The 16,137-nt window shown below is 42.1% G+C and overlaps 1 protein-coding gene across 2 annotated transcripts in view; it reads left to right on the top strand.

Moving 5' to 3' along the window:
- Positions 1-5,126: 5,126 nt before the first annotated feature.
- Positions 5,127-16,137, top strand: part of ITGA8 (integrin subunit alpha 8) — a 149,317-nt gene continuing 138,306 nt past the window's right edge. For both annotated transcript variants that reach the window (XM_069458896.1, XM_069458895.1), the window contains exons 1-2: positions 5,127-5,445; positions 6,132-6,265. In XM_069458896.1, coding sequence (XP_069314997.1) covers positions 5,237-5,445; positions 6,132-6,265 — 343 coding nt within the window. In that variant the 5' untranslated portion in view covers positions 5,127-5,236. The remainder of the gene's footprint in view (positions 5,446-6,131; positions 6,266-16,137) is intronic.

Here is a 16,137-nt window from a genome sequence, read left to right as displayed (position 1 = left end):
CTTTCTTCTTTTTCCCCTTTTCACCTGATGATGTGCAAAGCTATAAAAAGGAAATGACCTTAATAAATGTGGGAGAGGTCCACTCAATATTTGGAAAGGTTTTGATGAAAAATATTTTAGAAATCCATTTGTAAGAATCATCAAAATTGTTGCGAGGCTAACTCATTTTTCACAAGGAAGGCTTGCATTATTCATGGGAAAATCCCACACTTGAATAGGATCACAGACACTAGAGGGCAGTCCTAGACGTCCTTGTGGTTCTAAAGGCAGAATAAACACAGCCACCTCGCCTGGGGTTTTAAACACACTCAGATCCATGTAACAGATGCTCGGGGCCTTCACGCGCTCCTGCAGTTGGAGAACTTCCTCCACGACTGTCCTACCTATTTGGAGGTGACCTTAGGCGTCACTCCTGGGTCCTGCAGCCTTTCCCACGAGCTGAATGGAGGAGATTTAGAAGAGCTTCCTGATCTTCCAGGAACCAAATCCATTGCTGCTGCTGCCATTGTCCAGGGTGGATGAGGGTGTTTGCAGCACTGTGCTCAGGGAAGGCCTCTGCTTCTGAGTCCTACTGTGTGCAGGAGACGGGAGGTTGCCTCATTTTCCATCTTAACTGCTCTCTTTCCCAAGGACAGCAGTGGTGTTGCTCTGAACCCTAGCACCTTACGAAGACTTGGTGGTTTCGTTTGTTTGTTTTTGTTTTAAAAAAAGCCTCTTAAATATATTCCGGCAGCTTCCTTTTGCACTGGACTCAAATGTGAGCCCCTGGGGAATTGGGCTCCTGAATTGCCAGACTCCAAATTTGAAACTAAGTTGCTGTGAGTCCCACTCCTTCCCCGAAATTCCCTGTAGTCATTTGGCCAGTAGTTACTAAAAGGTCCATCCAACCCACCCACCCACCAGGGCTGTGCAGGTTTCTCAGGATTCTGGAGTGAACCCGCCCTAATTGAAACCTGCAGATCATTCCAGATCCTAATTATAAGTTCAAGCACCCCCTACCCCCAAGGGCTTTGACCTTCAGGAAGATTTACCCCCAAAGGTCAATACTTTGGAAGAACATAGTTTTTCTCAGTTACCTTCTCTTTAGAGGAAGCATTGCTTTGTTTATTTTTATTTTTGTTTAAATTACAGCTCTTTTTTTAGAGGCTTGTTCTAAAAAGGGATCAAGTTGGAGTCTTGATTCCAACGAGTGGGAATTTTCCTTCAGCTAAACCAACTGTTGGCTGCACGTGAACTTCTGCCAGCACAGAGGCCACGGCTGCGGTGCTTTTAAGTTACAAGTGGCTAATAAAATCATGAAGGGATATCATAAAAAAGAATTACAAACAAAATCATCAAAAAGAAAAAAAAAAGATTTTACTATGATGAAATTCATCCTCCAGGGACCAGAATAAAAAATTTGCAGACATAAGTTGATGTCAGCAGAGACGCTTGATGGATTTAAAGGTTTTTTTCCCCCCCTCAGTAAGTTTAACTAACCAGTTTCAAATAATCAGTTGTTTCTGATATTGCAAGAAAACTGAGTAGAGTTGGGCAAAAGAAAAACCTGAGATCACTTTGATCACCCAAAATCCAAGAAGAGATTGAAAAACGACCTTCCATTTCTGGTGCATTCGTTTTTTAAAGCTGATGGACCCTCCAAGAACACATTGCTTTCACACTGGTTTATTTTTGTAACTAGTTTAGTGAACATACTGAAAGTGTGGTTATAGTGATGAAATAATCACAGCAGGACTCTCATACGTCCTGATTTCAAGACATCATCACATTTCATCATATAAAAATTTAAATATATTCAGAAATAATTGGGCATTAAGTTATGAACATATTTGGTTACAAAGTATTGCACTCACTGGTCAAATGCTACAGCATCTCTATTTATAAGTACTTCGTACATGGCTACAAGTCAGAGATCATTTTTTCCTGTGGTGCTCTTTACTTGTTTATTTTTAGAAAGTTTGGGCCCAATCTGTTCCTTCTTTGACCTTTGGGTTTTTTTTTTTTTCTTTTCTTTTTAGGGCAACAACTATGTATACCTTGCCCAGTATTAAACATACACACATACTCACAGCACGGTAAACAATTCCCAGGCTTGCTTTTCTGACAGATAAATCCGAGCTAGTAGATCTTTAAAATGTGAAACTTCTCATTCAGCATGAGACCTGTCACACTGTCCATGTGTTTCTTTGACGATTCCCCAGATCTTACCAGTTGGCATGGTTCCCATGTGTCAGAACGGTGAAGTGTACAAGACACCTATTCAGACTTATTCATTCCCTGCAATTATTGTAGGTTTTTTTTTTTTGTTTTTTTTTTTTCTGGCTTCTTGGAAGGTTTACTACTCTCCCAGGCTTTGGGCCTCCCATGGAGGTCAAAGAGCTTCGAGTTAGTTTGCTTTTCCACCACTCTTTGAATACCAAGGTGCAACTAAGCCTTTTTCTAAGATCCTTTGGAATTGGAAAAGTACACAGCCGCCTTGTGCCTTCTCTCAAGCACTCCTCACTGGTGTGCCCAGAGGGTCACCTGGGAATATCTTACTGCCTCTAGAAAGGTGACTTCTCACTATTATCATAGCGTTAAAAAATTATTCCTCATAGACCTAACAGCCATGAGGAGCTAGTTTTAGCACCTGCTAGGCCTGGGTTCAAATCCTACCATGTACTTGCTCTGTGAACACGCGTATCATTGTACCTCCCCAGACCTCCGTGTCTTTATCTGTAAAGTGGAAAGTGACAATATTCAGAATATAAACTTGAATAAGTCAAGAGTGAGTGTGTTTTGGAAGAAAGAAACAAGAATACAACCAATTATATGTCAATAAGTAGAATTTTTTCCCTTATCTACATTATCTGGAACAAAAAGAATAAAAAGGGAAGGAATATGCCAGGGAACTAAGAAAGTGGGTACAACAGGGGATACCCCGGTGACGTGTTGCCCTATTCAGATCAAAGCATTGTGTAATATGGAACTAGTTCTGCCCAGTAAGTCGGTACATGGGTCAAGTGCACGTCTAGGATCATGCTATTACTTTGTATCCATTTAGACGCTTCACATCAACCTAAGGCTTGCATGCAATATGACAAATTGCCAAATTTCAGCATGCCAGTGTCAGGAAATGATCTAGTACAGGTTATTTTCTAGTTTCAGTGTCCACAACAGCTCTGAACGTCCCCATGCATAGGCTGCATGTGAATGACTCACTGAAATTTACTGCGGGGAACATCACTTTTGTTAACAATAGTCACTTGACCAGAGTAGCAGACTGTGTCCAACACAAGAATACAGTCTTCTACCATCTACTCCCAAGTCATTATCTGGGAAAGGACTACCGGGTTAGGAAATCATCCAGACACGATGATATACCAGGGGAACTGTCTGAGAGTGTATTTATTTTTTTAATATTTTTACAGGAACAAGTAAAGATATAAAATTCAAATCAGTCTACCAAGTGGGCTGTCATGGAAGGGAGATGAGAAAGTCCAGCTTTCAGTGGGCTCCACTATTTTTCTCTGGACAGACTCTCAAATCGGCAGGGACAGAAGGACCACTGCCCACACTGCAATCTGTGATACTAATCGCAGGCTACTAACCCACCTTCAGGGAGTCCAGAATCTAACTCACCATCTCCTTCCGGAACCTGCTCTCCTTGCCTCACGGCTACTGTTTATTATTCTTCTCTTCTACGTAGACACCTTCAGAGGCACCTTGGACTCTTTCGTTTTGCCGTTAATCTTCTGATGTCTTCTCTGCTCCTTAACATTTGTGGCCCTCTCCTCCCTTCTTTCTGTTAAGGAAGTTGAAGTCCTCCTCTCCAGGTTCACTTTGGGTAACAGCTCATTTCTTTCCCTTCCTTCCAAAGACTGCCCCGGACACCCCTCCCCAACCCCCCCCCCATACACCTCCTTGCGTCTAAACTCACTGAACCCCTGTGAGTATGTCCTGTGTCTGCTCTAGAACTGGCCAGTCTTTGCCTCAGTAAATGTTCTCAGATCCTGTGCTTCCGGAGATCCATTCAGCCCTCTTTCTCTCCACTCCCCAACCCCCTCCTTTTACTCCCATCCTTGCCACAACCATTTAATCCCAGACTTTGTGTCTTTAATACTTTCCCTCAATGTCTCCTCCCACAACCCCCAAATCTAAGCCTCCTATCCAAATCCCTACCTAAGTCTACATCTGCCACCAAATGTTAAAATGCTTCAGCAACTACTTACCTCTTCTGTGTCTACATTTCATTTCTGTCTAACCCCAGCCCCCTCCGGTTTCATGCTGTCCGGTTTTGTCCAGCGCTAGTGGAAGACCAGCCACGTGTCATGTGACGGCACCTAGACGACTGTTCTCCTCTCCTTCCTCCCCCACGCAGGGGACGTGGAAAGAGACCGATAACCCCTGTGGATGGGAACTGAAGTTGGAACTCTTGGAGATTCCAACCTACTCCATCTGCCCCTGCTGAGGGTAAACTGTAAATTCCAACTTTCCTAACTTTGCCAGTCTTCATCACCGTTACACAGGGGCCAGAAGGTTTACTACCAAGTCATTTAATAGGCCCAAGGTGCCTTTGAGAAAGACCTAAATAAAATCTGGAGGCTTTCTTTGTTTACTAGTCAGCTGTGCTGGGAGGTGGGGTGGCTTCGGGGGCGGAAAGGATTGTCGCATTTCAACTTTGACTCTCAGTCACAGTGGAACAAACGTATGGACCCCGAGGGGTCGGCAGGCTGCAGAGGGGACGCGAACAGATAACGGCTTTGTCCCCGCCTGGTGGCGGAGTTCGCTTTCACATTCTTCCACCTAAGCCGCGCATTTGGGAAAACTAGAGCAAACCCTCGCTCCGCGTGGGACATTGTTTCTCTGAGTAACGGCTTGAGGTGACAGAGGGGAGACTTAGATTCTCTTTGAGATCCGACAGCAGTAGAGATCCGGGCGGCCCCAGCAGGCTCGTGGCGCCGGCCACCAGCGGGACCGGGACAGCCCGGGAGTCGCCAGCCCCGCACCCGCCTCTAGGAGGCGCCTAGAGCGCACGGGTCCCCGCCCGCCACCGGGTAGGGCGAGCGCGCCTGGGCCAACCCCCAAACCGGCCGGGCGGGCGGGAGCAGGCGTGGGGGACTGTCACCGCGGGCGCGCCGCGCGCACCGACCCGGGACGCGGGCATCTGGGGACCGCCGGGCGCCACCCCCGCCATTTGCCCCGCCGGGGTCATCGGCTCCCGCTCCCCGGGGAGCAGCCGCCCGGGCGCAGGGCGATGTCTGCTGGGGCCCGCCGCGGTCCCCGGGGCAGCCGGGCACAGCCGCTCGCGCCCCTCTGGTGCGTCTCGGCAGCGCTGGGAATGATGCTGTGGTCCCCCGCCTCGCAGGCGTTCAACTTGGACGTGGACAAGCTCACGGTGTACAGCGGCCCCGAGGGCAGCTACTTCGGCTACGCTGTGGACTTCCACATTCCCGACGCCCGCACGTAAGTCGCCCCGCCGGGGAGGTGGCGCGCGCGGGCGAACCCGCACACGGGTCGGCTCCCTGGCGCCCTGTCGCGGGCCCCGCGCAGGTCCCCGCATCCTGGCGGACCGCGCAGCCTGGGATCCCGCCCCGCTGCCCGCCGGGGGTCCCGCCCGCTCCTCCAGCCTCCTCTCTCCCTTTCCACGCTAGAAGTGCCTTGTGAACTTTCAACTAGAGACATGCCACTTGCCTAGAACACGCAAGTCCTGGGGAGTCCCCGGGACAAAGACTTGCACATCATACAAAGGAGAGAACGGGACCGAGCAGCCTCGAGCCAGTTAAAGCAAAGACCACAACAGGGTCTGTTTATACATATCCCTTAACAATTGTGTCTGGGCGCAAGTGCTGTCGGCTACAAGCAGCTGGGCTCTGTCCTTGGCTTTTTCCTCCCGCTCCTCTCTCATCTCACTGTATACACATAGCTCCACCTAGAGAGGAATTAGGACCCTTTGCACCCTCTTCTAAACCAGGTTTCTGGCGCCCGTAGGTTTCCAAGAGGAAATCAAGTTTGACAGTCGGTCCCCATCATAAATACGTTTCTGCCCTCTGCGCCTCCTCCCGTCCCCGCGGGCGTTGTGCTCCGAGGCTGCCCTGCATGCTCGCACTTTTCTGATTCCCAAGGAGTGACTTTCTCCAACCCTTTCGCAGAGCGAGTGTCTTGGTGGGGGCGCCCAAAGCCAACACCAGCCAGCCCGATATCGTGGAAGGGGGAGCCATCTATTACTGTCCTTGGCCCGCGGAGGGGTCTGCGCAGTGCAAGCAGATACCATTTGACACCACCAGTAAGTGATATTTGTCCTTCTGAACTGTCCTGGTGTGAAGGAGCCAGAGCCACCCTGGAGTCTATGTCCCACTTTCTTTGTACGGTGCTCATTTCGCCTGTCTGATGTGTCTGTGTTGTGGGTCGTGCAGGTCCCTAGAGACATCAGCTTTTTCAATCCCTAGTAAAGGCGAGGAAGATGTTTCGTGAACCCTAGAGCAGGGGCAGTTATTTCGACCTTGAGTGTTCGGAGGCATCCTTAGCAACTTCTGTTTCCTTCCTGTTCTGAGATGAGCATTTTCAGGGTGGTGGATACTTTGGAGAAATACAAAAGCTACGCCCTAACCTTGAAGATGAAGAGAATTTGTTTCCCAAGGACAGATCTGGAAAAAGAGATCCTTTTCTAGTGCCCAAACTCCGGAGGCAAGTCTTGGTTATTGTAGACCCAGACATCGCTCCATGTTGCCATTTAATTCTTTACAGAAAGAAAAAATTTTCTTTCAAAATATTAGACATTGGATGCAAACTAGTACAGGCAGCGTGTGGATGGATTACATTCATTTCCAAAATCCCTAGACAGATGTTTCTTATTTAATTAAAGGGAAAATACATTTTAAACAATTCAGTCTGGTTATGTTTCCTCTGGTGTTTTCTCTTTGGGTCCTGAGAAAATAATTTAAACGTAATGCTTTCAAAAACATTAACACTGAATGTTTTAATTTGTACCACCAAAACTTTATGAATTCAAAAGGTATATATTATCAGAAAGCAAATATCTCTTTCCAGAAAAATGTGGCTATGTCAGATCAAACAACAGGCTTTGATGAACGATCAGTTAAAATACCTTTTGCACTACACAACTATTTTATTACATCATTCTTGATTTTTTATTGTTATATCAGTATGCATACAGAATTTATGTAGAATATCCAGTTTCATGGAATTTGGCTGGGTGATATTTACCTGTTACTTTAGCTACTTTGTATCTTTTATGTTAAAGGAGAAAATAATTTCAATTCTATAAATATGGAAATCATTCCAAAGGGGGAAAAAATCCTATGTAAGCATTACCTTGAATTATGACCAAATTAGGAAAGTATTTTTTAAAAGCACTTTAAAATTGTATTTTTCATGCCTATCTATATATGGTCACAAGAGCTTATTTATCATTTTATTAAATGATTCAGTTATTTCATACCAATTTTTATAAGATTTCACTTTTAAATGTAAGTATTTAGCAAGTGGAAAAATTAAGCCTTTTGATGTTAATTTGTGGCAGAAATCTTTTAGTTATTTTATCAGGACTTGGGGTCCCTTCTGATTACTGCCCTCTAGTTTAGGAATAAGCTTCCTAATTCAAAAGAATTAAGCATTTAAGCATAAAATTAATGACATTTTAATTCATGCCCAAATCATTTGTATTTTTTAAAAATATTTTAAATTGAGACCTTGACAAACAAAGAATTATTTGAATTTACATTAAGGAATTATTTGAAAGTATTATTTGAATTTACATTAAGGAAAATGAGTACTTAAATTTTGAGACATGTTTGATGTGTTTTCACAGAAGCAATCTATGGTCATAGCGATGAATTTAATAACCTTCTATGACATTCTGATAACATATCAAACCAAGATCTGATTAGTATATTTTTTCTTTGATAACAGAAGAATCAATGTCTGCCCAGATCGGTTACATCTGAATAACTTTCTAAATACTAATCCCAGTAGATGTCATGGTTCAATAGATAGAAATCAGAGAATTCAGACATCGATATGAATTTTTAAAAATTTACCAGTCTCAGCCCAAAATTTCCAATATTCAGTTACAGTAGGTAATATTTTCCAAGGTTTATTCTGAAACAGTTGTTTGGAGCTTTGAATTCACTTTCTCATAGAGCACTAAAGCTGAAAGATTGTGTTTTGGTTTCCAGAATAGCCCACAGGAATGCACTTAACCCTTATTGTAGTTGAATCATATTTGCAATGAAATAGTCAGGGACAAACCAGTAGAATATTGGCAATTAAACAAATAGGAAAATAACGTCAAGAAAAGATCAGTGTTACTTAGAGAAAGATGACGGCCTCTTCCGTGCAGGTTAGGAAGACATCTGGATGTCTAGGAGAACTTTAAAGATTAATGCTGTTGGTTCTACACTATGTCTTATTTTACTTCTAAATGTACAGGGTTTTTCTTGAAAGATAGACAAATGCACTCATCCTACTATTATACCTATCAACCATAATTGCAGTAATTTGAGGATTCATTAATGCAAAAAAGAGAAAGGAAGAGGGAGGGAAATAGATACCCTTGAAATAATTGAACAGGAAATTAAAGGGGGGAAAAAAACGCGAGGCAGGAAAGGCTACACAAAGTTTGTGAGTAATGAATGGTCCATGACGGAATGGACAAAGCGGTGGCCTGTAAAAGACAGGGGAGTTCCACTAAGAGAAGAGGACAGGAATAGTTGGGAAAAGTAAGTTCCCCATGTCAGCCATCAGGGGGTACTGTGGGCCCAGAAACCTTGATTGCTAGTGGGAATGGCTTAAAAATGGGTGTGGGGAAAGGAGCCGCAGGACCACAGCTCAGGTGTTCGCTACTGGGTGGTTGCCCATGCTCGACACCCCATCTCCACCTACTGCTTTATCCACATGCCCTCAGACAACAGAACTGACAGTGGCTGCCATTGGCTGGAGGCTGCAAAAGTGAAGGTACAGCAGAAGCCAGTGTCGTTATTTCCAGTCTGAGCATCACTTTTGTGGGCAGAGTAGAATCTTGGAACCAAAGATAAAAGGTGGAAACAGGCATTGCTGACTCTGGGTCTAGCAGTCAATGATGCTAGATACATTCCCGTTATTAATCACTGCCGCGTACTGGTCACTTTGTGTACATTATTTCTAATCCGCAAACCAAACAAACAAAAAACAACTAATATGTAAGATACATTTTAGGAATGAGGAAACTGACATCAAAGGTATGGCCACGACCGTACAACGGTAAGCAGTAAAGACAGGATTAGAATAGGGGCCCGCCCACGCCAAACCCTGCCTTTGCACCCGCCTTCCTTCCAGAAATGGGGAGAGGATTGGTCCTAATGAAGCGCAAGTTCAGGATCATGACTGGGTCCCATGGAGCCCTGGAAGGCACTGTTTGCCTTCCCTCTGTTGGCTTTACAAATTCTAATTTAAATAATGCTCCAGAGAAGGGGTGAAAAGAAAAAGCGGTTTGGTAGAAGGGTTGTAGAAAGCAGAGATTTAGAAGCAGGCTTTGTCTAGGTGGGAATTATTGCAAGTGTTCCCCTGTAAGGACATCTGTGAATCTCCTGGTCTTTCACCCCATCTACTTTTACTGTTACATCTGAATTCAAGGCATCCTAAGTAAATTTGACCTTTTGATAAAGTTGTTTCAACTTGTTCAGGCCTCTGTGGGGTCTACAATTTATTGTTCTGCTGTGGTAACCTGCTAACTTCTCTCAGCCCACACATTGAGGGAGTCTGACCTATAACTGAGTTCCCGAATCTGGTGGTGATCCTGTATCTCAGTTTATGTAAGGTCAACTGCCTTTTTAAAAAACTGCCTTTAGTTTAATTCTTTTCATTAAATAATCATTATTTATTTCTACCTTATCGTATAACTTGGATATTTTTTTTTCACTACTTCTCATGATAAATGCAAAAACAGAGGAAGCTTGGAATAGCCCAGCACTTCCAATGCATGAATACTATTAAATTCTGTGGGCCTTTCAAGTACAGAAAAAGGAAACTTTAAGGAAGCATATGGTGGTGGGGGAGGTGCAAAGTGTAGATAATTTTCCTGCTCTGTTCAAAATCAAGTGGTTCCAAAAAAGCACTTCTCTCATCTCCCGGCTGTCTTTCCCTCTTACTTCAATAGAAGAAAATTCCTCCCATCACCAAATTAATTTCTTTCACTTTTGTCTCAGGAACTCTGTAAACCATGTCCCATGTCTTACACAGCTTAAAACATCACATCTGCCACATTCAGGCTTCTCACTTCTAAGTCTACCCCATGGTTCATTTCTTCTTTTTCCTACATTTTCCAAACCAACGTGTGGATTAAATAAGGATTGTAAGATTATAACCCTTCCAGCTACCTGGGGAAATGAAAGAAACAATGAAAGACACCTTACCTTTTGTAATGATGGAAGAACAAATTGCAACAATACTAACAAAAGCACAGTCCGCAAATATTTGTTTTAAATGCTCAAGGGAAACGTTTTGAGAAGAAAGATAACAGCATGTGATAATTACTGATGGCAGTCATCATAACACTAACAGTAACAGGCAATGCAGCTGGGAACCATTCACAATTAGGGAGCCACATAAAAAAGTGCGCAGGAAGAAGTGGGAGGTGCCACTGAGATTTGGAAGTCATCTGAAAAAGACTACTAGAATTTGCCTGGCCTCAATTTAGTATCTTTGGTCAGGCTATTTCAAAGGTATAGAATGGTAAGATTTTTGCTGGAATTGCATCTTAGCTTGGAGACCAGAAGCCTGTGTTTTGGGGGGGTCTGTTTTATTTTGTGTCGAGAGCACCCACAGTAAGAAGCAGCTTACAGCATCTGGTTTTGTGACTGGCACAAGGTTGTTTTTTGATAGTGTGGGGTGTGCCCTCTTTCTCGTGTGAGGGTTGGGAAACATATTGGTCGCATAAGTCTTGCTTGTCTAGCCTCCCCAGAAAGAAATCAGTTTTTGTTCAGGAACAAAGAAAAATGTAGGTCAGAGCTACCCAAGTCAATGACAGAGGAAATAACAAAAATGTGACAGGACTCAGGGACAGCAGAAATCTGTGCTCCAATAAGTTCAATTGGAAAGTAAAAAGGGGCAGAGGGAAGCCCAAGATAACCTACTCCTTTTAAGAATTAATAATGTCATATTTAGAGTAAACTTTGGTACTCAGAAAAAAAGGATACATATGGCTATATACAGACACAGTATATGCAGAAATCTTCCTCTGCAAAGTGCTGATCCAAATGAGTCCTCCAGAGAGGTTTAGCTGGATGTCTTCCCTATTCTAGAAGCACTTCATGATGGCTACTATGCCTGGATGTGCTAGCCTGACAGGGCGACCCTCAGCCCTAAACTTCTCAGTTAGCTCAGACTTCTGTGCGACAGAATGCAACTGAGTCTTTTTTTTTTTTTTTTTTTTTTTTAGGGAACTTCTGTTTATTTTATTTTATTTTTTATTTCAGAATATTACGGGGGTACAAATGTTTTGGTTACATGGATTGCTTGTGTACCGTTTGAGTCAAAGTTGTAAGTGTGCCCATCCCCCAGATAGTGTGCATTGCACCCGTTAGGTGTGAATATATCTGTCCCCACCTCCCCCCTCCCACCTGGCTGATTTCCCATGAATGTTATTTTCCTATGTGCACGTGGGTGTTGATAGATTAGTTCCAATTTAATAGTGAGTACATATGGTGTTTGTTTTTCGATTCTTGTGATACTTCCCTACGAAGAATGGGCTCCAGCTCCATCCAGTTTAATACAAGAGGTATTTAGTTCAACATTTTTTTTGTGTGTCTGAGTAGAACTCCATGGTATACATATACCACATTTTATTAATCCACTCATGAGTTGATGGGCACTTGAGTTGTTTCCACATCTTTGCAATTGTGAATTGTGCTGCTATAAATATTTGAGTGCAGGTGTCTTTTTTATAGAGTATCTTTTTTACCTTTGGGTCAACACCCAGTAGTGGGATTGCTGGATCAAATGGTAGTTCTACTTTTAGTTCTCTGAGGTATCTCCACACTACTTTCCATAGAGATTGTATTAATTTGCAGTTCCACCAGCAGTGTGTAAGTGTTCCTATCTCTCTACATCCATGCCAGAATTTGTTGTTTTGGGACTTTTTGATAAAAGCAGTTCTCACTGGAATGAAGTGATATCTCATTGTGGTTTTGATTTACATTTCCCTGATGATTAGAGATGTTGAGCATTTTTTCACGTTTTTGACCATTAGTCTATCCTCTTTTGAAAAGCTTCTGTTCATATCTTGATACGAGAGGGGAGGAGCCAGCGGCCCCTACAGAGCATAGCAGCCGAGGAAGCAACTAGAAAAAGGAAGTCCTTGAAACTCCAACTAGAAATGGGAAACAGATCTGCTCCACAGCTAGTTGAACCGTATGAGCATTAGGCGCCTGTTGCTTAATCTGCAAAATTCTTTCAAGAAGCTGGAAGTCTGTGTAAGGGAACAGGCTCCAGGTTCCTGGCAGGAATATTCCGTGTGGCAGCTGCAGCATCCTAGGAGAAATGTCTTGAAATTACCTTGAAAGGGTCTTGAAATTATTCTAACAGAAGAAAAATACACTTTGACACTTGAGCTGACGGGTTGAGATGTGCACATTCAAACTTGACCTGCTGTGTATAAAGAATCCTGTATCTGTAGATTGTGTTGATGAAGAAAGTTGCCAACATTACTAAAATGTTCAGCTCAGGTGTTCCCTGATGGACACCATCCAGGTACATGAACATAGATTTTTGAGAACAATAGATAAAATACTAATTATTGGTTGTATTAAAAGCACTCATTCATCCTTTAACCAGCAAGCATGTTTAGGGCTTTTAAAAATAATATTTAACTTTTCAAAATTAAATGCATGTTTACAAAGAACATAATTGCATAAAGTGAGCTATACCTCCATAGTGAAATCCTAAAATAGACTTAAAATAATTTCACTTTTAAGTTATGAGGAGATTTAAGACATGCAAGCAAATTGTGATTCACTGTGATTTATACTCAAAACCTGATACACCTAATAATACACCAGCTGTGGATGCTGTGGAATTCAGGCAGGCAGCTGTCAGATGAGTATCACTGGACAGTCAGGGAGGAACAGAGCTCAGCCTTGACCTTGCAGAAAGGCAAGAACTTGGGTCTCTGATATTTGGTGTATTGGCCCAAGTCTGCCAAATTAAGAAACTTTTCTAGATCCATAAGCATTGGTGAAAGTGATCCTGTACCCTTCTAATTATTTTAGCAAAAATAAGGCATAGATTACAAAAATAAATACATCTTTATAGAAATAATTAACAGGCATCGGGAGTGGGGGGGGGTTGACTCCAAAGGGGCAACACAAAGGAGTTTTGGGGGGTGGTGGAACTTTCTGTATCTTGATTATGGTGGTGCGTACATGACGGTATGTATTTGTCAAAACCCACAGAGCTGTGTATCACCAAGAATAAATTTTATAAATATATAAATAAAATAAATTATATATAATATATTAATGTGATAATATATAGATAAAATAAATGTATATATTAGTATATAAATAAAAACAAAAAAGATGAAGCGAGAAAACCTTTATGGCAAATACGCAGGAGTTACATATTTGATATGATAATTAAATTTGGTTTTGTGGCCATTGCTGTGAGCATGTGGACAATAAGCTCTTAGACCTGGGAGTGTGAGGACACATATCATCCCTAAGGAGCGCAGGCCACTGCCTCAAAATCAAGGTGAACCATTAGTCAGATCAGCATGTAGGAACTTCTTTAACTTTCTTTAAACAGATAGCATGTTCAGAAAGTGTTTGGTAAGAGAATTGCAAATGAAAACACACTGAATAAGAATGCATTTATGCAATGAAGTGTTATTTTTGTGTAATTCCTATATCCTTATGAAATTCATGCATGGGACCCCCTCACTGGTAGTCACTAACCTAAAGGGCGCTCACTTCAAACACACGGTTGTAGTTATCAAAATTATTAATAGTATAACTGCACCGCAGGTCATTTACTTAGCAACATTTGGTCAAGTTTTATTCTTTAGCTCTGATATTTGACATATGGACATGGATTTGAATATGATACTGCAAAAGGCCCTGTGTCAATCTGCTTTGATTTCCAAGACATACCAACACTAGAGAGAAGGGCACACACTGTGCCTGCAGGAATAGGTTTATCAAGGACCCTCAAGGCCCACATTATACACGGCACTTCACCCCAGTTATAGTGGGGGAAGCCAACCCCCTGTAGCCAGATGATGGCTCCATTCCAGCTACCTCAATTGTCATCTCCTGTGATGTCCCCGGATGTCTCCAGCCTGAGCCAGCCCTCCCTTGCCACATTGCTTACACACTTATCTCTGTATCACAGCACAGGTCAGCTTCTCTCCGAGACATGGTGAACAACTATTATTAATCCATACCTGTGTCCCCACTCACCCTGTGCTATGTTCTGGTGCCTCTTTCTTGACCACCCAGAACACTTTATCTTCCAGTAGTGCTTTTCTGGTACTTCTGCCTTCTCTCTTCCTACAATTCCCAGTAGGAAACATGTTTTGGAAATTAATTCTAAAGTGGCTGCAAATACTTTTTTTTTTTTTTTGAAAACAGGGGGCATAACACTAAAAACAGCAATGTTTTTTGAATAGCCTATAGATAGTCAATTAAATTATGGCATAAATAACATAATTAAATATTATAGAACCATAAAAAATAAAGTCTACAAAGAATCAGTACTCATATGGGAAGATAATTCTGTTTTAATGTTAAGTGAAAAGTATAAAATTCAAAATTGTGTCTACAACTTTTTGAAGAATACAAGACAGGAAATGCAATAAGAGGCTGTCTTTGGGAAATGTAAGCAAAACTGAGTTTTTTCCTTTTTTTAAAATGTATTTTTTTCTTGTTTTCAAAACCATGAACAGGTATTTATTTGTGATCAGGAAAAATAATGATAAAAATAAACATGCCAAAAATTCTAATTGAAATTATTGAGTTCACTGAAGTGCTGTAAAGATTAAAATAAAAGATCAAAATTAAAGCTCTATATTGGAAGATGACAATCTTAGTTGCTCCTTCTTTTGTCTTGGGTGTTGATGGTAGGGTGGTTTAGAAATGTGTTCATTTACATTTAGATGCTTAAAAGACCAAGGATATTTTCAGTAACAATGACATGTGTAAAAATAAGAAGATGCAGTGTGAGTCTCACCCGTTTTCATTCCGACTGTCTCTAAATCAATAGAAACAGAGACTTGAGGGTCTGACATGGCAGTTTTTGCAGACTTTTAGAATAAGGGAAGCTGTTTGTGAGTATAACAGCTTTTAAGTATGCCTGGATAAGGTGAGCCTGCCAGAAGTTAATTGACAATCTGTTTATACTGCAATCAGTTTGCAAAACTTGTTATAGGAGGCCATTAGAAAAAATTTAAGTGACCGTAGTCTACATAATCCCATGGCCCTTAGAATAGAGAAGGTATTTGATAGAGTCAAAACATCCACGTAAACTCATGAAGCAGCATTAAATTTCACAGCATGAATTGGTATTTAGTTCTTGATCTGTTATGTACAATAAATGAGTCTTTTTTCCCCCTTTAAAACACTGTATTTGTGTCAACGATGAGTTATAAAATCTATTTAGGGCATTTCTTCTGCGGTAGCCTGTTCTACTCAGTCCCAACTAAGGTTTACAAATATTCTGTAGAGTAAAAATTTGCCTGTTTACATAAGTTAAGAGCATGTCAACATACTAGTCAACAATACTGGTTGACAGTGAAGAGTGAGAAGTTGGGGCAGAGGGAGGAAGGAAACTGTGACAAAATAAAAGCTGGAACAGCATTTCTCAAAATCTCTTCTATACTAGCCTTTTGAGGGAGAATGAAAAAAAAAAAGGGTCCCGTGTCAAATAAGTCTGGAAATGGCTGCATTCGCTCCCTTTCTATGAGACTCCCCATGCATATTCTCTTAGGGAAGGAACTAAGAATTCATGCACTAAGGAAGCCCATTGGATTCATAGAACAACACATCTGTTGACATTCATTATCTCCATGCACTCTTGTTAGGCCAAAGCACGCCCAGGAATGGTTGTACAAACAAATGACCCCAAATCTCTGGCTAAACACAACTGAAATTTGTATCTTGCCCACAC

Source organism: Eulemur rufifrons, chromosome 25 (assembly GCF_041146395.1).
Source record: "Eulemur rufifrons isolate Redbay chromosome 25, OSU_ERuf_1, whole genome shotgun sequence".
Lineage (NCBI taxonomy): Eukaryota > Metazoa > Chordata > Mammalia > Primates > Lemuridae > Eulemur > Eulemur rufifrons.
The sequence above is the reverse complement of the archived record's forward strand: the minus strand, read 5'-3'. Positions and strand labels throughout refer to the sequence as shown.